Source organism: Suncus etruscus, chromosome 6, assembly GCF_024139225.1.
Source record: "Suncus etruscus isolate mSunEtr1 chromosome 6, mSunEtr1.pri.cur, whole genome shotgun sequence".
In the NCBI taxonomy this organism is placed as follows: Eukaryota; Metazoa; Chordata; class Mammalia; order Eulipotyphla; family Soricidae; genus Suncus; species Suncus etruscus.
This window is the reverse complement of record NC_064853.1, coordinates 5,302,953-5,326,030: the sequence shown is the minus strand read 5'-3', so window position 1 is coordinate 5,326,030 and position 23,078 is coordinate 5,302,953. Positions and strand designations below refer to the sequence as shown.

The 23,078-nt window shown below is 51.8% G+C and overlaps 2 protein-coding genes across 9 annotated transcripts in view; one reads left to right on the top strand and one right to left on the bottom strand.

The window, feature by feature from the left end:
* The window catches only part of CLSTN1 (calsyntenin 1), an 833,174-nt gene that overhangs the window by 651,134 nt on the left and 158,962 nt on the right, over window positions 1-23,078 (top strand). The gene's annotated exons all lie outside the window — the stretch shown is intronic.
* NMNAT1 (nicotinamide nucleotide adenylyltransferase 1) lies at window positions 1,510-6,609 on the bottom strand. Its single transcript, XM_049775385.1, has 4 exons — window positions 6,495-6,609; window positions 5,292-5,475; window positions 4,298-4,440; window positions 1,510-2,336 (listed from the first exon to the last, which is right to left on the bottom strand). The coding sequence occupies exons 1-4, from the start codon at window positions 6,607-6,609 to the stop codon at window positions 1,918-1,920; spliced, it is 861 nt and encodes a 286-aa protein (XP_049631342.1). The 3' UTR covers window positions 1,510-1,917.

Below are 23,078 nucleotides of genomic sequence, written 5' to 3'. Positions count from 1 at the left end.
GGGTGGGAGTGGGCTAACAGGCAGCAAAGGACCAGCTTCAGAAGCCACATTTGGGGCAGGAGAGACAGACAGTGACAGCAGGCAAGTGCCCTGCATGTGGGGACCAAGGTTGGATTCCAGCTCTACATGTAGTGTGATCACTGAGCTGAGTCAAGAACAAGCTCTGAGCATGATTGGATACGGGGCCCCCCAAACCAAAACCAAGACCAAACTGCAGCTCTTGGTTCCCCATGTGGCCAGACAAAGGCAGCTGGCAAAGGCTGATGAAGGGAACACTGGGCTCTTTTCTCCTTTCTGGCACAGTCGTGGGGGTCACAGCTAACGCCCGTGAGGTCCTACTGGGCCAATTCCTATTAGTCTGAGAGAAAGTTCTGTCCGTGAGGCGACTCTGAGGCACTAGCAGAGGACCAAGAGGACAGCAGCTTGAATTTGGTGCAAAGCCGGCGATCACAAACAGCAGCATGACAGGTTAGCGTTGGGACTCTGGGTCTGCTGGAGCGGGTGGGGCCTGGGGTCACTCAGTGCTCCCCACAGGGCTGGGCTGCTCCTAGATAAGGCTGTGGAAGAGAGGTGTCCCTCGTGCTGGTCTCTGCAGTGCGCACTACACTTCAAGTGAATGAGGCGGCATCTTCCCCAGAAAATCCAAGTTTTCTTTCTTTTTTTTTTTTTTTTGGTCACACCCAGCAGCACTCAGGGGTTAGTCCTGGCTCTCCACTCAGAAGTGACTCCTGGCAAAAACTGGGGACCTGGGGCCGGAGAGATAGCATGGAGGTAAGGCGTTTGCCTTTCATGCAGGAGGTCATCAGTTCGAATTCCGGCGCCCCATATGGTCCCCCATGCCTGCAAGGAGCAATTTCTGAGCCTGGAGCCAGGAATAACCCCTGAGCACTGTGTGACACAAAAACCACAAAAACAAAAACAAACAAACAAAAAAAACTGGGGACCATATGGGATACCGGGATTAGAACCACCATCCATCCTGGATTGGCAGCTTGCAAGGCAAATGCCCTACTGCGGTGCTATCTCTTTGGCCCAAACCCCAAGTTTTCTGATGGGCTAATATTAGCTTCTTGATGGCCCTTTTGTTGAACTAGTCCAAGACTACTAGTCCAAGATCACATTACATGTGAGGGTCGAGGCTGCCTAGCACGCTGCAGAGCCCACAGGGGGGCGCATCTTGGCCCTGGGATTCCCTTAAGACTGGTCTGGGGCTGAAGATTCACCCACAAACTCAACAACCAGCCTCCTACAAATTCTACCTCCTTGAGAGCAAGGGAGGGAGAGAAGTGAAGTTGGTAAAAGGGATTCAGGAGACGGACGGTAACTCTCCTACAAAAGCTGTTTCTGAGGCTCTGGTAAAGCCACCACGGCCTCAAAAATCAGCAGCAAACCAGCTAATAAACTGTGTTTTTAAATCTAAAGCTCCAGCTTTCTCATTCAATAGTTCCACCTCAGTGTTCATCCAAAAGGAGTAAATTGGAAGAAAGACGAGCATAGATTTTGCCCCCATACCCTGAAAATCCACCAGTGGCCGGCACAGTAGACTGGAACATAGATGAGGGAGTTGGAGTGCTGCAATTTGGGTCAGGGGGACCCTCAAAGCCATTTCTCAGCACTGGGCTCTGAGCTGGAGGCACATAGTAGGGGGTGTCTCTTCATTTCAATAAAGCCTGAGATCATGGTTTTAGGGTCACACCTGGCGGTGCTCAGGGGGTCTGCCTGGCTCTGTAAGCAGGAATCACTCCTGGTGTTCGGGGAAACTTAGGGGGAATGCTGGGATCGACCCAGGTTGGTTTCCCACATGGCGAGAGGGTTTCCCACTGTACTATCTCTCTGGCCCGCTTTGGCTCCTTCCGAAAGTTCTAGTGTATGAAAGACGGTCCAATGCTCGCTGCTCGCAGATGGGCCATGCCAAGACTATGAGGCCACGGTGTTCCTGGCATTGGCTTTTGCCATGTTTCTCTCCAGAGGGGCCAAGGTGAGGCCCGCATTGTTCTCCTCGCTCTCCTGGCTGTACAGTCGGTGCTGCTCTATGTACTCCTGCACGGGATCGGGCACCAGGTAGCGGATGCTCTGGCCCCGGCGCAGGGCCTGGCGGATGCGGGTGGACGAGATGTCGTTGGGGACCCACTCGCTCACCAGGTGGATGTTGTGCCGGTGCTGCCACAGCACCTCGGACTCATAGATGAATTTCTGAGCATCACTGCCCACCCGTGTGATGCACACGAGCCCATAGTGGCCCACAATGAGGGCAATATCCTCGCTCTTCCACAAGTGTGGAACCCCAAAGGACTCCAGCAGGTCCGCACCGCACAGCAGCTTGATTTGGGGCACACCTGAGAGAGAGATAGAGCACTGATCAACCTTGGCATCCGACTGAACTGAAGACAGGTAGAGGGAAGTGGGGAAGGAAAGAGGATGAAAGGAAGAAAGGAGAGGAGAAAAGAAAGGGGAGGAAGAAAAAGAAGGTGAAATAGAGTAGAAGGGAGGGAACAGGAAGGAGGAAGAAGGAAAGAAGGAAGGAAAGGGGGCCAGAGTGACAGCACAGTGGGTAGGGTGTTTGCTGACCCAGGTTTGATCTCCGCCGACATCCCATATGGCCTTGCATGCGATCAACCCAGAAGAGACCCAATTTGATTCCTGGCACACCATATGGTTCCCCAGCCTTCCAGGAGCAATTTCTGAAAGCAGAGCCAGGAGTAACCCCTGAGCGCCACTGGATGTGGCGCAAAAACCAATCAGTCAAACTATAAATAAAGTTTAAATTAAAAAAAAGAAATAGGGGCCGGGCGGTGGCGCTGAAGGTAAGGTGCCTGCCTTGCCAGCGCTAGCCTTGGACGGACCGTGGTTCGATCCCCCGGTGTCCCATATGGTCCCCCAAGCCAGGAGCAACTTCTGAGCACATAGCCAGGAGTAACCCCTGAGCATTACCGGGTGTGGCCCAAAAACCCAAAAAAAAAAAAAAAAAAAAAAAAGAAATAAAAGGGGCCGGAGAGATAGCATGGAGGTAGCGCGTTTGCCTTACATGCAGAAGGACGATGATTCGAATCCCGGCATCCCATATGGTCCCCTGAGCCTGCCAGGGGCGATTTCTGAGCATAGAGCCAGGAGTAACCCTTGAACGCTGCAGGGTGTGACCCTCCAAAAAATAAAAAGAAAAAGAAAAAGAAAAAGGATGGAGTGGTGGCGCAAGCAGTAAGCCTAGGACGTGCTAGCCTAGGACGGACTGCGGTTCAATTCCCTGGTGTCTCATATGGACCCCCAAGCCAGGAGCAATTTTTTTCTTTTCTTGGTTTTTGGGTCACACCCAGCAGTGCTCAGGGGTTACTCCTGGTCCTATGCTCAGAAATCGCTCCTGAGAGGCTCGAGGGACCAGATGGGATGCCAGGATTCAAACCACTGACCTTCTGCATGCAGGGCAAATGCCTTATCCCCATGCTATCTCTCAGGCCCTGCCAGGAGCGATTTTTTTTGGGGGGGGGGTCACATACGGCAGTGCTCAGGGGTTACTCCTGGTTCTACGCTCAGAAATCGTTCCTGGCAGGCTCAGGGGAGTAAATGGAATGCCGGAATTCGAACCATCGTCCTTCTGGATGCAAGGCTAATGCCTTACATCTATGCTATCTCTCCGGCCCTGCCAGGAGCAGAGCCAAGAGTAACCCCTGAGCATCACCAGGTGTAGCCCAAACAAAACAAAAATGATAATAAAAATAAAAAGGAAGAAGGGAAGGAGGGAAACTAGAAAGGAAGAAGGCGAAGAAGGCAGGAGGGAAGGATGGAGGAAAGGGAGGACAGAAGGAGAAAAGTAAAGAAAGGAAGGAGGAAATGAAGAAGGTAAAGGAGGAAGGAGGGAGGGAGGTAAAGGGGGAAAGATGATTGAGAAAAAATGAATGAAGGAGGGAGGGCAGGCAGGCAGCTACAGAATTAGTGAGCTCACAGCACCCTATGCAGTCCCATCCCTCCATCTGGCCATCAGCCTGGAGCTTCTCTAGTTCGCACCCTGACAGACATGGAAACACAGGGCAGCCGCTCTAGTCTTTTCAGTTTTTTTTTTTTTTTTTTTGGTTTTTGGGCCACACCCATTTGACGCTCAGGGGTTACTCCTGGCTATGCACTCAGAAGTTGCTCCTGGCTTGGGGGACCATATGGGACGCCGGGGGATCGAACCGCGGTCCGTCCTAGGCTAGCGCAGGCAAGGCAGGCACCTTACCTCCAGCGCCACCGCCCGGCCCCCGTCTTTTCAATTTTAACCACTCAGTCCACTCCACTCGCTCTTTCCTGGGTGAAGCATACAGACCCTTTGTCGGGGGCTCCGGGGCTTTCCTGGGGCTGCGATTGTGTCTCTCCTCAGCCCACTTCCTCTTCCGACCTGGCCTGTCCGTCCCGGCAGAGCCCAGCTGCTGTCCCCTGGAGCTCGCCTGGAGTTTCTCTTGATGGTGCCTAAGAAGCGACAGAGCGGAGCAAGCTGGTGTCACGCGAGTGACACGTGTCCTGCTGCCCAGCCACGTCCGGGGTCCCCATTCATCCAAGCAGAGGGGGCTGAGAAGCTGGGCTAGCAGCTGCCTGAGCCCACTTGTGACCGTTGAATGGTGCAATCTGCCCGTGGAGCGAAGGTGCCCAGGACAAGGATGAAGACTGAGGAAAAGCCTCATTGACACGAGGGATTCCCTGCAAGACCTGCACCTCACTTGAATGTGGACATCAGGGTGCCTAGGGCTTTGCACCAGTAAGAAACACACACACCACACCTAAGGAACACAGGCTACTGCTTGGGGAGGCCCCATGACATCCTTCCCTCATGATGAGCTGAACTGAATGTGTTAGGAGTCTGCCTTATGTCTCACAAGAAAGTGCTCCTTCGAGGCCAGAAAAGACTGTTGGTGGATAGCTGTGCTAGCGAGCCTGCTGGCACACCAACACTGACACACATGTACACACATGCAGTATACCCAGTTCTCACACTGGTGCACACACACTGGTTTTAGCCGACACAACGTCTCACCATCCGAGCAGGGAGGCAGGTGGGGACCTGCGTTCTGGTCTCAGCCCGCTCCACCCGGGCCCCCTTCTCCCGGGTCAGTGCCACTGCACCCTCCAGTTGGGAAGCAGGCACTCCTCTTGGCTGGCACACAAGAGAGACACAGGCAGGGACATACACATGATGACAAATGGTACCAGGTTACGAGCTCCCATGGTGGGCCCCCCGCTAGGGAATAGCCTTGAGGGGATGGGGGTGGGGGGGACCCCAGCACATCACTGCCCCCCACTGCCCGTGGGGCCAGCACAGGCACCTCAGCACCTTCACCGTCTCTGTCCAGTGCTTCTGGAGACTCTCCCAGGGGTCCACAGTCACCCACGGGGAGCTCTGGGTTGCGAGCTTGGCCATGGCCACTCGGTGCCGGGCAGCGACCAGGCCTTTCTTCCTGTAGGCATCGCTGACCGGAGAAATGATGCCCTTGGTGACTCGGTACTTCCCTGGGGAAAGAGGCAGAGGGGACAGGAGGCAAGAGATGATGACACAGATACGCAATACAGAGGGTCAACACTGTGGGTCACTGTGGCTTCATTGCAAAAACAAAAAATTTAGGGGCAAGAGTGATAGCACAGTGGGGAGGGCATTTGCCTTACATGTAGCCAAGCCTGGTTTGATCCCCAGCATCCCATAGGACCCTGAAGCATGCTGGGAACGATTTCTGAGCACAGAGCCTGGAGTAACCCCTGAGCGCCTCCAGGTGTGGCTCAAAAAACAACAGCAGCAACAAATTAAAAGAAAAAAACTTGGGCCGGGCGGTGGCGCTAAAGGTAAGGTGCCTGCCTTGCCTGTGCTAGCCTTGGACGGACCGAGGTTCGATCCCCCGGTGTCCCATATGGTCCCCCAAGCCAGGAGCAACTTCTGAGCACATAGCCAGGAGTAACCCCTGAGCGTTACCGGGTGTGGCCCAAAAACAAAAAAAACAAAAACAAAAACAAAAAAAACTTTAATCTTAAACCACTGGGATTTTTTTTTTTGTTTGTTTTTGTTTTATGGGCCACACCCGTTTGACGCTCAGGGGTTACTCCTGGCTATGCGCTCAGAAATCGCCCCTGGCTTGGGGAGATCATATGGGACACTGGGGGATCGAACCGCGGTCTGTCCTACGCTAGCGCTTGCAAGGCGGACACCTTACCTCTAGCGCCACCTTCCCGGCCCCAGACCACTGGGATTTGATCCCTGGCATCCCATTGGATCCTCTGAGTTTGCCAGGAATATTTTCTGAGTGCAGAGCTAAGAGTAAGTCCTGAGTGCTGCTAGGTGTAGCCCTCAAAAAAAGAAAAAAAAAAAGATTTAGGCCATACCCAGTGGGAGCTCAGGGGACCACAGTGGGTGCCGGGCCTTAAACCCTGTCACCCTTATACAAGACAACCGCCTGTAGTATTGGGGGGGCTACTCCCTGTTGCAGCTCCCACCAGGCCTGGGGCCAGCTGCAGCAGCTTTGGTCACTGGTTGTCCCTACCTGTCCCGTCCATGTGGTCCTTGGCCAGCTCGAACAAGCGGAGGTGCATGTTGGTGATGGGGTTGAAGGACCCGCAGGCCAGCAGGACCACTTCCGTCCGCTCTGAGTCCTCCATGGCGCTCAAGTGAGAACCCGAGGCTGCCCTGAATGAGCAGGAGGGGAGAAGTCACAATCAGAAAAAGAGCACAGGGTCCCTTGTGACACACTGATTGGCATATGCCTGGTCGTCGGCCCTTCAGAACCTCCGAGGTCTGCGAATCCCCCGATCATGCTTGCTTCGGCCAAGAGGATGGAACCTACTTTAGGGTGCTCCCTGTCCTCTCTCTGGGGCTCCCGGCACTCAAGAGCCAGGAAGGCCCAGGGTAGCAGGAGATGCCACCGGCCCTGCTATGGGGAAGGCCTGGCACAATGACTGGACCAACTCAACCCACCATCCGTCTCAAGTACAGGCAAGGCTGGCAAGGCCGCCCGACACAACTGACCCTTTTTATTATCACTTATTCTGATAATTCCATAACCCTGATAAAGACAAATGATTAGAAGTTTCTATTAACTTTTGTTTGTTTGGCTTCCGAGCCACATCTGGAGATGCTCAGGGTTTACTCAGGGATCAAACCCGGGCCAGCTGTGTGCAAGGCAAACACCCTCCTCTCTACTGAACTATTACTCCAGCCACTATTACCTTTTTTTTTTTTTTTTGGGTGGGGGAATGGTGCCACACCTAGCGGTGCTCAGGAATCACTCCTGGTGCCAGAGTGGTAGCACAGTAGTAGGGTATTTACCTTGCACGCAACTGACCCAGGACGATGGTTCGATTCCCAGCATCCCATATGGTCCCCCGTGCCTGCCAAGAGCAATTCCTGAGCGCAGAGCCAGGTGTAACCCCTGAGGACCAATGGGTGTGACCCCCCCCAAAAAAAGAATCACTCCTACTGGAGTTGAGGGAATCAAATGAGATGTCGGGGATGGGTCACATGCAAGGCAAGCACCCTATGTGCTGTCCTATTATTTGGGACCTTCCCTGTTAATATTTTTGTTATGAAGGGGCCCGGGGAAAGAGTACAGTGGTTGAGTGTATCTGCCTCACCAGCGAATGGATGTGAGTTTGAATCCTTGGAATCCCACGTACGAGTTGGCTGGCAACCATGATGTCTGCGATCTTGGCATCAAGTGCCATTTCTGGCCATTCAACTCCCCAACATGGTGCCCAGTTAGCATCTCATCTCACAAGAGTTCCATGGCTACAAAGTGCAAACCCCAGTGATCACACACAGCAGGGCCAACAACGTAAAAACCACTGGGCTTCGTGGCACAATACAACCCGGTATGTGTGTGTCTCTTTGAAGGACAGCACGAGACAAAGGCTCTCAGGAACCTTCCAGAAGTCTCAAAGAGGCGGCAACGAAGGGGTGCAGGGAGAGGCAAGGGAAACTGATCTTTCTCTCTCTACTCAGAGGCTACCTCTCCCCGGCCTCTCCCCTACTGTGTCCACTCCTGGATTCAAATATCAGTCCTTGGCCTCACCATGCACTCAGCCAGCCGGGACTGTGCTACCCAGATAAAGCAAATCATTGCAGCATTAAGTTACAAAGCTTTGGCCACAGCCTGGGGGACAAGAAGGAAGCCGGTGGGTGCAGAAGGCGCCTGGAAGCTCTCACAGGACCGTTCCGAATCCTCCTCGCTTGCCCCAGGAGCTCAGGGACCAGAGTGAGCATGATTCATTTCTGTCTAGTCCATGTAGCCTACCGTCTACACTGCTGGCTGCCCACGTCTCACCGGCTCCGGCTGTAAGTACTCCTCTGACCCCATGGCATGACTATAGGAAGTTCCTTTCTTCCTCTGGTGTGCTGGACCCTTTGGGGAGTGGGCAGAGAGTGGGGGATGTTGGGCAACATCCAGTGATGCCGGCTCTGCGTTACTGGCTCCGCATTCAGGATTCACTCCTGGCAGCGCTTGGGGGATCACATGCGATGCTGGGGATTGAACTGGGGTTGGCTTTGTGCAAGGCAAGCATTCTCCCTGCTGTTCATTGCTCCAGTCCCTACATAAAACTTCTGATGTGTAAACACAAATGAAATGTTTTATAAACCTTAAGACAGTTTTGTTTTGGTGCTACACCTGGTGGCATTTAGGGTTTACTCCTGACTCTGCACTGGGAATCACTCTTGGTGGTGCTTGTAGGATCATGTGGGATGCTGAGGATCGAATCTAGTCTGCTGTATTGTACTATCTCTCTGGCCCCCATATAAGTTTTTTTTTGGGGGGGGGCTGGGCCACAGTCAGCAGTGCTCAGGGGTTACTTCTGGCTCTGTCTCAGAAATCACTCCTGGCAGGCTCAAGGGATCTTATGGGATGCCAGTGTTCAAACCCAGGTCTGTCTCTCTCTGGAGGATGCAAACAACGCCCTACCTACCTACTGCTATGCTCTCTGGCCCCAAGACAGTTATTTTTAATGCTAATTTTTACAAAGGCAAAAAAAAGAACTAATTTTGTTGGGACTTTTCTTGCCACATTCCAGGACACTTATTATAATTAAATGTAACAGCTGGTCAATTGTTAAACAGTGTGATCAAGTTGTCAAATGTTCAAATTTTAGCTTCTAAAAAAAAGTCGCTATTTTTTAAATAGGAGTCATTTAGGGGCCAGAGTGATAGCACAGCAGTATGGCATTTGCCTTGCATGATGCTTACCTGGGACGAACCTGGGTTTGATCCCCAGTAACCCACATGGTGCCTTGAGCCTGCCAGGAGTAATTTCTGAGTGCCACTGGATGTGGCTCCAAAACAAATAAATCCAAAGATTTTGGGGCTTTGAGGATCTTCTCCCCACAGCAGCCCACAGGGTCAAGAGGGCATCCCAGCGTTGAGCCTCCTCAGAGCTGAAGGTGCAAACAACATTCAGATATACTGGGCGGGGGCATTCAACTTCCCTCCATGTCCCTCTTCCTTTCTGGGGACTAATAGAAGAGGCTCAAGAAACAAAAACAAAATGCTTTTTTGGGGCCAGAGCAATAGCACAGTGGTAGTGCATTTGCCTTGCACGCAGCTGACCCAGGAGAGACCCGGATTTGATTCCTGGCATCTCATATGGTCCTCCCTGAGCCTGCCAGGAGCAATTTCTGAGCACAGAGCCAGGAGTAACCTCTGAGCACCGACGGGTGTGGCCCCCAAAAATATTTAAAATAGGGGCCAGCATGGTGGCGCTAGAGGTAAGGTGTCTTGCCAGTGCTAGCCTAGGACGGACTGTGGTTCGATTCCCCGGCGTCCCATATGGTCCCCCAAGCCAGGAGTGACTTCTAAGCGCATAGCCAGGAGTAAACCCTGAGCATCACTGGGTGTGGCCCCCCCAAAAAAAAACATAAAAAAATATTTAAAATAAAAAAAGTCTGCTTTTTTGGAACCACTGTGTCCCCAACTCAGCCATGTGAAATGTGACTTGCTGTGTCCCTGCAGTCGAGTGACAGCGTTTCTATTTGCAACTGCCAGCCTGGCGCTGCAGCTTGAAGTTCTGCTAAGGTGAGTGCCCCGGCCCTTCCACTAAGGTGAACACTCTGACCACCATACCCAGAAAGAAGCTAAGTACACCCAGGATATCAGTGGATGACAGCAGTTGGGTGCTCTGCTGTGGCTCGGCCTAGTATTGTGGCATTCTGCCCAAGGCACTGTCCTGTCACCCATGGCTGTCACCTGCCCCAAACCTGAGAAAGCCAGAGGTTTTCCATGCAGAGGGAACAGCAGGAGGGCCTGTGTGTCCCACCCACTGGCAGGCAGGAAGCTGGGAAATGGCTCAGGGAAGAGACTTCCTAGAGACCAGTCTCCGAGGTCTTGTCTTGGCCTGTCAGCTGGGCAGAGGATGATGCAGGCCCCGGTCATCCAACAATGACTCCATGTTTCTGCTTAGTGTCTATGTTGGAAAATTCAGCCACACATGATACAAAGGGTCGGTTCATTGTTGTTTGCTGCTAACACATGATATAAAAAATGATGGCGGGCCGGAGAGATAGCATGGAGGTAAGGCATTTGCCTTTCATGCAGGAGGTCATCGGTTCGAATCCCGGCGTCCCATATGGTCCCCTGTGCCTGCCATGAACAATTTCTGAGCCTGGAGCCAGGAATAATCCCTGAGCACTGCCGGGTGTGACCCAAAAACCACAAAAAAAAAAAAAAAAAAAAATGATGGCACTCAAGGGGCCAGAGAGATAGCACAGTGGTAGGGCATTTGCCTTAAATGCAGCTGACCAGGAAGGGACCCAGTTTGATTCCTGGCATTCCATGTGGTCCCCTAGCCTGCCAGGGGTGATTTCTGAGTGCAGAGCCAAGAGTAATCCCTGACCACCACTGGATGTGGGCCAAAAACCAACCAACCAACCAACCAACCAACCAACCAACCAACCAACCAACCAACCAACCAATCAATCAATCAAGTTAAAAAAAATGGTGGCATTCAAAGTGGACCTTTGAAAGTTTTTTTTTTGTTTTTGGGTCACACCCAGCAGTGCTCAGGGGTTCCTCCTGGCTTTACACTCAGAAATTGCTCCTGGCAGGCTCAGGGGACCATATGGGATGCAGGGATTCAAATTACCATCCTTATGCATGCAAGGCAAATGTCCTACCTCACGCTATCTCTCAGGCCCTGCAAACACCCTACCCCAGGGGGTCTCAAACTCGCGGCCCGCAGGCCGTTTGCAGCCCTCTCTAAAACATTTTGTGGCCCGCGGCCGGCCTTCAAATATCGACTACCGAATAGTCGCAATAAAAATCGCATTAATAAGAAAAAAATCGCATTAAACATTCGCATACCCCGAGCAGTTCCGTTTGGGGTATGCAAATGTCTAATGCGATTTTTTTTCTTACTAATGCGATTTTTTTTTTTTTTTTTTTTGGTTTTTGGGCCACACCCTGTGACGCTCAGGGGTTACTCCTGGCTATGCGCTCAGAAGTTGCTCCTGGCTTCTTGGGGGACCATATGGGACGCCGGGGGATCGAACCGCGGTCCGTCCGGTCCGTCCTAGGCTAGCGCAGGCAAGGCAGGCACCTTACCTCCAGCGCCACCGCCCGGCCCCACTAATGCGATTTTTTATTGCGAATATTCGGTAAGTGAAATCTCTTATGTGGCCCTGACTCACCCCGACTTTGCCTCCTGCGGCCCCTAGGTAAATTGAGTTTGAGACCCCTGCCCTACCCGCTGTGCTATCACTCCAGCCCCAGAGGGACTGAGTATCGTGCAGAGCCAGGAGTAACCTGAGCATGACCAGGTGTGATCCAAACCCCTCCCGCAAACCAAAGCCAAAAATCACTACTGGCAGGGCCATATGGGATGCCAGGGATCGAACCTGGGCTGGGTCAGTCACAAGCAAAGCAAGCAGCCTATCCGCTGTCCTACTGTCCCAGCATAAAACCCTTACCACCATTAACAGTAGACAGGTCTAATATTTTTTTGGGGGGAGGGCCATACTGGCAGCGCTCAGAGCTTCCTCCTGATTCTGCACTCAGGAGTTTCTCCTGGCAGTGCATGGGGTACTCTATGGGATGCCAGGGACCAAACCTGAGTCAGCCACCTACAAGGCAAATGCCCTACTCACTGTGCTAACCCCAAGTGTCTATATTACAAAAATATCAGGATGCCGGGGCCCTTGAGAGTGGGGGCTGGAAAGGAAGTGGCAGCTGCTGTATGCCTCTCCCTGCTAAAGGAAGCCAGGACTTGCGGTCACCCATACTGATCTGCAAGACACAGGACAGACACACAGACCAGACACACAGATCACAAGCAGCAAACATCACCCGTTGCCCATTCTGAGTCCAAATGACACAGTATCGGCTTCGTTGATCGGGCGAGGAGTCAGGTCCCGGGAGTGTTTGGCTGGGCCCAGAATGTGGAGCACCAGCCCTGGGGACTGTCCCATCCGTCCACTGACCATCTACGGCAGGGATGACCAGCCTGTGTCTTGCTTCTCAGGCCCAGATCGTCCCGCTACTGCAGCCAACCGCTCCTTCCCAACCTGGTGGGCAGCATCATCTTCACCTTTCTCGCCACCGGTAAGTGACTGAGCCAGCCCGAGGGTGGCAGCAGTGGCAACTAGTTATTATAACCCGACACAACACGGCAAAACCCTCAACCAGGGGTCTCAAACTTATGGCCCGTGGGTCGTTTGCAGCCCTCCATACAACATTTTGTGACCCTGCCCTAGAGGAATCTTTTTTTTGTTTTGTTTTGTTTTAGTTGTTTGGGTCACACCCCCCAATGTTCAAGGCTTACTACTGACTTTGCATTCAAGGATCACCCCGACTTTGCCTCCTGTGGCCCCCAGGTAAATTGAGTTTGAGACCCCTGGCTAAGACAGACTTTTACCTCCAGGAGCTCACTCAGGGAAGAAACTTGGGGGGAATGTTCAGGGTTTTTTTTTGTTTGTTTGTTTGTTTTTGTCACCCCTGGCAGTACTAAGGGGCCACCCCCAGCTCTACGCTCAGAAATCGCTCTTGGCAGGCTCAGGGACCACATGGGATGCCAGGATTCGAACCTACCATCCTTCTGCATGCAAGGCAAATACCTTACCTCCATGTTATCTCTCCAGCCTCGGGGAAAGTTCAGTTTTTTTTTTTTTTGGGCCACACCCGTTTGACGCTCAGGGGTTACTCCTGGCTATGCGCTCAGAAATCGCCCCTGGCTTGGGGTGACCATATGGGACGCCGGGGGATCGAACCGCGGTCCTTCCTTGGCTAGCGCTTGCAAGGCAGACACCTTACCTCCAGCGCCACCTACCCGGCCCCGAAAGTTCAGTTTTAAATTCAGGTGCAGGAGGTTCGGTGTGACGGTGCCTTGCATGCAGCCAATCCTGGTTCAATACTCGGCACCCCAGAGGGTCTTTTTATTTTATTTTATTTTATTTTATTTTATTTTATTTTATTTTATTTTATTCTGGTTTGGGATCACACCTGGCGATGCTCAGAGGTTACTCCTGGCTCTGCACTCAGAAATTGCTCCTGGGCAGGTTCAGGGGACCTGATGGGACCATATGGGATGCTAGGAATCTATAACCTGGGTCTGTCCTGAGTCAGCCAACTGTTAAGCAAATATCTGACTGCTCTGCTATCACTCCGGCCCCCCACCAGGGGATTCTTTGAGCACTACCAGGAGTGAATCCTAAACTCAGAGCCAGTTGTGGCCCTCACACCAAAAATCAATAAATTCAGTTGCAGGAATCCTAGCCCCTCCCCCCCCAGGTCTGTTAGTACCTTTAGAGCTGGGATATATGTTTGTATGAGATCTTTTTTTTTTTTTTTTTTTTTTTTGTTTTTTGTTTTTTTGGGCCACACCCGTTTGACGCTCAAGGGTTACTCCTGGCTATGTGCTCAGAAATCGCCCCTGGCTTGGGGGGACCATATGGGACGCCGGGGGATCGAACCTCGGTCCTTCCTTGGCTAGCGCTTGCAAGGCAGACACCTTACCTCCAGCGCCACCTACCCGGCCCCTGTATGAGATCTTGCATCTGTGGAACCAGGGTCTGATCTCTGACACTGCAAGCAGGTAAAAGTTTAACATGGAATCTGAGTGGGGAAGCATTTGCCTTACATGTGACTGACCTGGGTTTGAGTCCCAGCATCCCATATATATGGTCCCCCAAGCTTGCTAGAAGTAATTGTTGGGAATGGCCCCAAAACTAACAAAATTTGCCTTGTTAACTATTTCAGGTATCCTACAATTTGAATAGGAAATCAAATGAACAAGTACTTTAGTTAATTTGTGCTAAATCCTTTTTATTGTTTACTCTTGGCTCTGCACCAGAAATTGCACCTGACAGGCTCAGGCGACTATCTGGGATAACCAGGGTTAGCCACATGCAAAGGAAACGCCCTGCCACAGTGCTATCTCTCTGGCCCGGAAAATCCTTTATGGTTGGGGCCAGAGGTAGCACTGAGCATGAATAATGCATGCAGAAAGCCTGAGTTTGATCCCCAGTACTACCTGCTCCTCCAAGCACAGCTGGAAGTCAACCCCAAGAACAGAGCTGGTGACAGCCCCTGAGCATTGCTGGGTGTGCTTAGGAAACAAAATCACTATGATATAAAATAGGACTGAGTCATTCAATAACCCAGATAGGAAATGAGGAAACAGAAACGTTGACCTCTGGAATTTAATAGCGACCTGGAGGACTCCAGTCCCCATTTCAGGTCTGCGGCAGGCCAAAGCAATAGCACTGTGGATAGGGCATTTGCCTTGCACATAGCTGACCCCTGTTCAATCAATCCCTGGCATCTCACAGGGTCCCTCAAGTCTTCCAGGAGTGATTCTTTTTTTTTTTTTGGTTTTTGGGCCACACCCTGTGACGCTCAGGGGTTACTCCTGGCTATGCACTCAGAAGTTGCTCCTGGCTTCTTGGGGGACCATATGGGACGCCGGGGGATCGAACCGCGGTCCGTCCTAGGCTAGCGCAGGCAAGGCAGGCACCTTACCTCCAGCGCCACCGCCCGACCCCATTTTTTTTTTTTGGGCCACACCCGGTGACACTCAGGGGTTACTCCTGGCTATGCGCTCAGAAGTCGCTCCTGGCTTGGGGGACCATATGGGACGCCGGGGGATCGAACCGTGGTCCGTCCTAGGGTAGCGCAGGTAAGGCAGGCACCTTACCTTTAGCGCCACCGCCCGGCCCCCAGGAGTGATTCTTGAGTGCAGAGCCAGGAGTTACCCCTGAGCACTGCTGGGTGTGGCAAAAAAAAAACAAACAAAAAATAAAATAAAAAAGCAAAACCCATGGGGCCGGAGAGATAGCATGGAGGGAAAGCGTTTGCCTTGCATGCAGAAGATCGGTGGTTCAAATCCTGGCATCCCATATGGTCCCCTAAGCCTGCCAGGAGCGATTTCTGAGCATAGAGCCAGGAGGAACCCCTGAGCACTGCCGGGTGTGACCCAAAAACCAAAACCAAAACAAAACAAAAAAAAACCAACCAAAAATCTCACAAGACTAGGAATGGCTCAAGTGGTCGGCACAGGCTTATTATGCTCAGTTTCACCCTGTCATCACTGAACCTCCTGTCCCTCACCACTGCCAGGGATGGCCCAGGTGACCTGTGAGCTGCATGCACCATGCACCACTTGGCAGCCCCTGGGCATTGCCAGGTGTGGCACCTGAGTTAGTATTTGTCAAAAGGAGGGGCCAAAGGCCACGTCAATAGCACAAGGGCGGGCCCGGAAGGTAGCACAGCGGCGTTTGCCTTGCAAGCAGCTGATCCAGGACCAAAGGTGGTTGGTTCGAATCCCGGTGTCCCATATGGTCCCCTGTGCCTGCCAGGAGCTATTTCTGAGCAGACAGCCAGGAGTAACCCCTGAGCATCGCCGGGTGTGGCCCAAAAACAAAAAAACAAACAAACAAAAAAAAACAATAGCACAAGGGCAAGGGCGTTTGTCTTGCACACTGCCCACCCGGGTTCCACCCCTGTCGTCTCATAGAGTCCTCCAAGCCTGCCAGAAGTAATTTGTGAGCGCAGAGCCAGGAGTGACCTGAGTGCCACCAGGTGCGGCCCAAAAAACAAAAACAAAAGTGGGGGGGCCAGGAGGTGCTGAAGTGATAGCACAGCCGACTGGGCATTACCTTGCATATAGCCAACCCAGGATGTTTCTTCTTTGGTGGTGGGCACACCTGGTGGTGCTCACGGGTTACTCCTGGTTCTGTGCTCAGAAATCGCTCCTAGCTGGCTCAGGGACCATAGGGGGTGCTGGGAATCGAACCACTGTCTGTCCTGGATTGGCTGTGTACAAGGCAAAAAACCTACCGCTGTGCTGTTTCTCCAGCCCCCAACCCAGGATGAATCCCCAGCATTCCATAGGTCCTCCAAGCCCTGCAAGGAGTGATCCTTGAGCACTGTGGCAGGAGTAAGCTTGGAGACTAACTGGGTGTGCCTCCCACACACCCCAGAAGGAGACAGGGCTTCTGAGAGAGTGGGAGCGAGTGAATGGGCACTCTCTTCTTGCAGGTTTTGCAGTGTTGCTGCTGCTCATGGAGCCTGTCCCCCGGGTACTGGAGAAGCTGTTTGTGGGGTTTGGCGTGGCATCCCTCGGAGAAGGGCTCTGCACCACCGTGCTAACCCTGATGGCAGCTGACTGCGTATGTTTTCATTTGAAAATCGTTTTGTTTTCCGGTTCACGGAGCTCAGGCCCTACTTGTGATTCTGTGCTTTGTGATCACTCCTGGTGGGGCCCAGGGGACCTTTAGGGGCTCAGCTAAATGCTGAGGCAAGCCCCTTACCTGCTGTACTATCTCTCTGGCCCTCTGTGTAAGCTTCTTTCTTCTTTTCTTTTTCTTTTTGTCTTTGGGCCATACCCACTGTCCGCAGGCTTACTCAGGCACCATACCTGCCATACTATGGCCCCTGTGGGTCAAAATGATAGTACAGTGGGGAAGGCATCTGTTTTGCATGTGGTAACCCATGTTCGATGCCCAGTATTCCATATGGTCCCCCAAGCCCACCAGGACTAATTCCTGAGTGCAGAGCCCAGAGTAATCCCTTAGTATCAAACCTAACTTATAAGGGATGGGGATGTGGCTCAGTGATAGGGGACCTGCCTTGCATGCATGAGGCTCTGAGTTCAATCCCTGGTGCACGAGACGCGTGCATACACAGTCACTAATATTACCGGTCTAAGGGCAGTTTATCTAACTCTGCACACACAGAGGACACCAGTCTTTGAGATTTATGTTCTCACACAAAAACCAATAAAGATACAAAGATAGAATTTCTAGTTAGATGGGCCCGGAGAGATAGCAAAGCGGCGTTTGCCTTGCAAGCAGCTGATCCAGGACCAAAGGTGGTTGGTTCGAATCCCGGTGTCCCATATGGTCTCCCGTGCCTGCCAGGAGCTATTTCTGAGCAGACAGCCAGGAGTAACCCCTGAGCACCACTGGGTGTGACCCCCCCCCCAAAAAAAAAAAGAATTTCTAGTTAGACAACATGTCACAGAACATTTCAGCATGGAAAAGTTGAAAACAATCCAGGGGCTGAAGAGCTAGTACAGCAGGGACGACACTTGCCATGCCTGCAGCCAAGTCAGGCTCCAGCTCTGGCACCCGAGATGGTCCCCTGAGCCCTGCCAGGACTGATCCCTGAGCGCAGAGCCAGGAGTAAGCCCTGAGCATTGCCAGATATGGCCCCAAACCAAATAATAATGATAATAACACTGATTGTTCTTATAATAACATAATTATAATTATTTCCAGTCTGGGCCCGGAGAGATAGCACAGCGGTGTTTGCCTTGCAAGCAGCCGATCCAGGACCAAAGGTGGTTGGTTCGAATCCCGGTGTCCCATATGGTCCCCCGTGCCTGCCAGGAGCTATTTCTGAGCAGACAGCCAGGAGTAACCCCTGAGCACCGCTGGGTGTGGCCCAAAAACAAACAAACAAAAAAAAATTATTTCCAGTCTGAGGCTGAGAGAGTATAGACATTAGGATGCAGGGGCCCAACTGTGTTTGGTTCCCAGCACCTTACGGTCCCCTGAGCGCAACCAGGTGAAGCGTGGAAACCCAAGCACCATGGGGATATCCAGGATGCTGGCCACTAGAGGGTCCAGCACTGCCATGTCTTCCAACCCTTCACTGATTCTCTGACCAAGTTGGCCAATAGTCACCAATGGGGTCCCCATAATACTAATAATCCTAGTCAGGGATGTAGTTCAGGGGTAGGGGTGGGCATGCACCATGCATACATGCACACACACACACACACACACACACACACAATCCTCGAGGAAAGTGCTGAAGCTGTGCTTGAATCCCAACTCAGACCTTCCTCATGGAGCATCTCCCCTCACCCACAGGTGAAGACCACCCCTGAGCTTTACTACCTGTCCGTGCTGCTATCCGCCAGCAGCTCCGTGTCTACAGGTATGTGGGAATGTCTACACAGCCTGCATTAGGTGGTCAGAGGATCCTGTCGCCTATTTTTGGGGAGAAACCGGCTCAGCGAGGGCCACATACTGTGGGGCCAGCTTGGTGCTGGCCTAAGCAGGGGGCATTGGAGAGATACCCCAAAGGGCCTGAGATTGATCCTGGTATCCTATGCTCGTACCTCGTTCCTTGCCAGCAATGCCAGAGATAGTCAAGAGTGGGGAGGTAGGGACCGGAGAGATAGCATGAAGGTAAAGCGTTTGCCTTGCATGCAGAAGGTCGGTGGTTCGAATCCCGGCATCCCATATGGTCCCCTGTGCCTGCCAGGAGCGATTTCTGAGTGTAGAGCCAGGAGTAACCCCTGAACACTGCCGATGTGATCCAAAAACAAAAAAAAAAAAGAGGAGGGAGGTGGGGGGTCACTGACCACTTTAGGGTGACCCCCAGCCCTGTGGTCCTTTCAGCCAAAGCATGAAACCATCAGGTCTGCACAGGTCCTGCCCAAATCCCCCACAACTGCTCCAGGGACTCCCCAAATGCAAGGTCATGGGTGGAGCTTGGCAGGAAAGAGCATGCCTTGCTGCAGGGGTCCTGGGCTCAGTCCTGGTATCATGCTGATGGACAGACAGACACACCCTAGAGGGTTAGATGGGCTGGTGTGGTACTACTCCAACTCAGTGTCACTTTCCTCTCTGTTCCCCAGCACTCTTTGCTAGCCAGGGCCTCATCTGGCTGACCAGTGTGGCCCGCTCCCGGCAGGAAACCTAGGCAGGGCCCAGGAGCTGGCATCGGAGTCCTGTGGATCCTGTCTGGAACATGCGTTGTGAGAATCAGCCCCAGCAGCAATGTCACCAGGCCATCACATACCCTGACCTCTGACCCGCTAAAGAAGCCCTGAGTTCAGCCCAAACCAGCAAAACCTGCCTGTCCTTTCCAATTACAGACACAGAGAAGAGTGAACTGGCCACAGCAGGGGCATAGGCAGACATTACCGCAAATCCATCTCACACTCAGGCCTGTGATGTTACCTTGCTTTTCTCAAATTCCCTTTTTTCCCCTGGTTTTTGGGCCACACCCAACAGTGCTCAGGGGTTACTCTTGGCTCTGCGCTCAGAATTCACTCCTGGTGGGGCCAGAGAGATAACATGGAGGTAAGACGTTTGCCTTTCATGCAGAAGGGTGGTTTGAATCCCGGCATCCCATATGGTCCTCTGTACCTGCCAGGGGTGATTTCTGAGCAAGGAGTAACCCCTGAGCACTGCTGGGTGTGACCCCCCCCAAAAAAAAAAAAAAGAATGAATTCCTGGCAGACTTGGGGAACTAAGCCTCAAACTCCCTTTTGTTTGTTTTTCGGTCACACCCTGTGACGCTCAGGGGTTACTCCTGGTTATGTGCTCAGAATCGCTCCTAGCATGGGGGACCATATGGGACGACAGGGGACCGAATTATGATCTGTCCTAGGCTAATATGGGCAAGGCAGACACGCGCCGGCCCCACTTCTTTATGTTTTAATCAAGTAAGCAGCATTAGCTGGAGGGTGGGGATTTTTTTTGTGGGGGGGGGGAGAGGAGAATTGTCATACTTGCCGATGCTAAGGGGCTACTCCTGGCCCTGTGCCCAGGAATCACTCCAGGCGGTGCTTGGGGGGACTATATGGAATGGGATGCTAGGGGTTGAACCAAGGTCGGACGGTTGCAGGCAAGGCAAGTATCTTACACACTGTATTATCTCTCTGGCCTCTGACAGATGGGAATTTGAAGTATTGAAATAAGGAAGACAAAAAAACGTAGTAATGATAAAAATAAAGATTGTTTCAAAAGAACAGAATGATCCCAACTGTGTATTAGAGCACCAATGGATATGGGGGAGTTCTGCCCCATAAAAATAACAATCTATTCTACCCTGCCAGCAGCCTAGAGCGAACGGTCAGCTGACACACTGTCTTAGCTTGGACTTCTCCCATGCATTCACAGATCCCAAAGCGTTTTACACAGAAGTTACTTACAGGTGAGACAAATGGGGAAACCCTCATTTCTTGAGTTAGAGGCAGAAACCCCTGGGAGGAGCAATCAAGCCAACACAAACACTTCTGACAGCACCAAACTCCCAAAGGAGAACTCACCCCCATATGGCTTGGACCCTCTGGCAGTGCCCAGGGAAGGTGCAAACATGGGTAGTGGCCTGTCCAGGTCACCAGTGCAACCTCACCGCATCTCACAGCTGGGGCAGGGGAGAAAGTGGAACACTCGGGCACTTGGTGCCCGGAAGTCACTCTTCTTACCCTGAGGACCAGACACTATCTTCTAACAGCCCCTTTTTCCAAACCCCACTACCAACTTCTCTTAGCTAAGTCTACCATCCTGGGGAGGAGGCACAAAGATAGGATGGCTTATCCTGCACAAAGCCATCCCAGATTCAACCTCCCGTTCCCCCTATGTTTCCCTGAGCCCCATCAGGAGTGATCCCTGAGCACAGAACCAGAGTAAGCCTGACCAAGGTCAAATGTGCCCCACCCACCCAACAAACCAGAAACAAAAGAAAAAGTCAAAAGTCAACCTGGGCCAGAGCTATTATTATACAGCAGGGAGGACATTTGCTTTGCACATGGCTGACCCAGGGTCTGATCCCCAGCATCCCATATGGTCCCCCGAGTCTGCCAGGAGTAATTCCTGAGTGCAGTCACAAGTAATCCCGGAACGCCACCAGGTATGACCTGAAGACCAAAATAAACAAACAGATAAATTCTAAAGTCAACCTACCTCAAAGTTACTATTGCTAGAAATTTCTCTATTTTCTTTCTAAACATACTACCTTGCCCCTGAAACCTGATCTACTCCCAAGATCTTAAGTGATAAAAAAAAAAAAAAAAAAAAAAAAAAAAAAAAAAAAAAAAAGATCTTAAGTGATGATATAGCCAAGAACCAAGTACCTCAAACACCTTTTTTTTTTTTAGTTTTTGGGTCATACCTGGCCGCGCGCAGGGGTTACTCCTGGCTGTCTGCTCAGAAATAGCTCCTGGCAGGCACGGGGGACCATATGGGACACTGGGACTCGAACCAACCACCTTTGGTCCTGGATTGGCTGCTTGCAAGGCAAATGCCGCTGCGCTATCTCTCCGGGCCCTCAAACACCCTTTTAAGACCTTTCTGTTCTCCTGCCACCCCCTTATCAGGGAAGACTTTTGACTCCACCTTCACAGGCTATCAGAAGAACCCTGCCCCTTTGCACCATGTGGAAACTACTGTGGACTCACTTTCTCGAACTATCAATTCTGCTGTTGCAGAGGCCACACCGGGCTGTGCAGAAAACATGGGATTACACAGAACTTCACACATATCAGGCACATGCCTCACCACCAGGCAGCACTGCCTCAGCCTCCTATTGAGAGGTTCTAAAGATTGGGGGGGGGTGGCCAGTCTTTGCTGTGACAGTTGTTTGGGGGCCACACCATAGTTTTCAAAGGCTATTTTCATGTCAGGGGACTCTGGTGCTGAACTTTAACCTGGGACTCACACATGCAAAGTTGGCACCTAGTCCCAATGATATCCTGTATTTTTTTCTTTCCTTTTTTTTTTTTTTTTTTTTTGTTTGTTTTTGGACCACACCAGACAGCGCTCAGGGGTTACTCTTGTCACTCTGCTCAGAAATTGCTCCTGGCAGGCACAGGGAACTATATGAGATGCCGGGATTCGAACCAACACTGGTCCTGGGTCAACCGCTTGCAAGGCAAACTACCTATTGCTGTGATATCTCTCCGGCCTCGTATTTCTTCTTCAGATTATATAACATTATATAATAAGTTCATCTCTATCTATCTATCTATCTATCTATCTATCTATCTATCTATCTATCTATCTATCTATCTATCTACCTACCTACCTACCTACCTACCTACCTACCTATCTATAGTTTTGGGACCACACCTGGTGGCGCTCAGGGGTTACTACTACTGACTGCCTCAGAAATCATTCCTGGCAGGCTCAGGAGACCCTATAAGTTGCTGGGGATCAAACCTGGGTTGGATGCGTGCAAGGTGAACAACCTATCCGCTTGCTAGGCTATCACTCTGCCCACCCCCTTTGAAATGAAACTCTTGGGCTAGAGATAGAAAAAAGAGGTATAGGGGCCGGGCGGTGGCGCTGGAGGTAAGGTTCCTGCCTTGCCTGCGCTAACCTAGGACGGACCGCGGTTCGATCCCCCGGCGTCCCATATGGTCCCCCAAGAAGCCAGGAGCAACTTCTGAGCGCATAGCCAGGAGTAACCCCTGAGCGTCACAAGGTGTGGCCCAAAAACCAAAAAAAAAAAAAAAAAAAAAAAAAAAAGAAAAAAGAGGTATAGGGGCCGGCGAGGTGGCGCTAGAGGTAAGGTGTCTGCCTTGCAAGGGCAAGCCAAGGAAGGACCACAGTTCAATCCCCTGGCATCCCGTATGGTCCCCCCAAGCCAGGGGCAATTTCTGAGAGCTTAGCCAGGAGTAATGCCTGAGCATCAAACAGGAGTGGCCCAAAAAAAAAGAAAAAAAAAAGAAAAAGAAAATAAGAGGTATAGTGTTTGCCTTCCACCCGTACCAGGTTCCTTAAGTCCCACCAGAGGAGATCCCTGAGCATAGGGCCAGGAGTGAACCATGAGCACCACCAAGTATGGCCCCCAAATCAAAAAAGCAAAACAAGAACAAAATTACAACAAAAAAGGCTGAGGGTACAAGTTATTC

What these genes read in the sequence shown, in the direction of transcription:
- NMNAT1 (XM_049775385.1), bottom strand. Translation starts at nt 6,609, where the DNA reads ATGGAGGACTCAGAGCGGACGGAAGTGGTCCTGCTGGCCTGCGGGTCC. An exon ending in GGACCACATGGACGGGACAG is followed by an intron (nt 5,476 to 6,494) that starts GTAGGGACAACC and finishes CTCTTTCCCCAG; the next exon opens with GGAAGTACCGAGTCACCAAG. An exon ending in GAGACGGTGAAGGTGCTGAG is followed by an intron (nt 4,441 to 5,291) that starts GTGCCTGTGCTG and finishes GTCGCTTCTTAG; the next exon opens with GCACCATCAAGAGAAACTCC.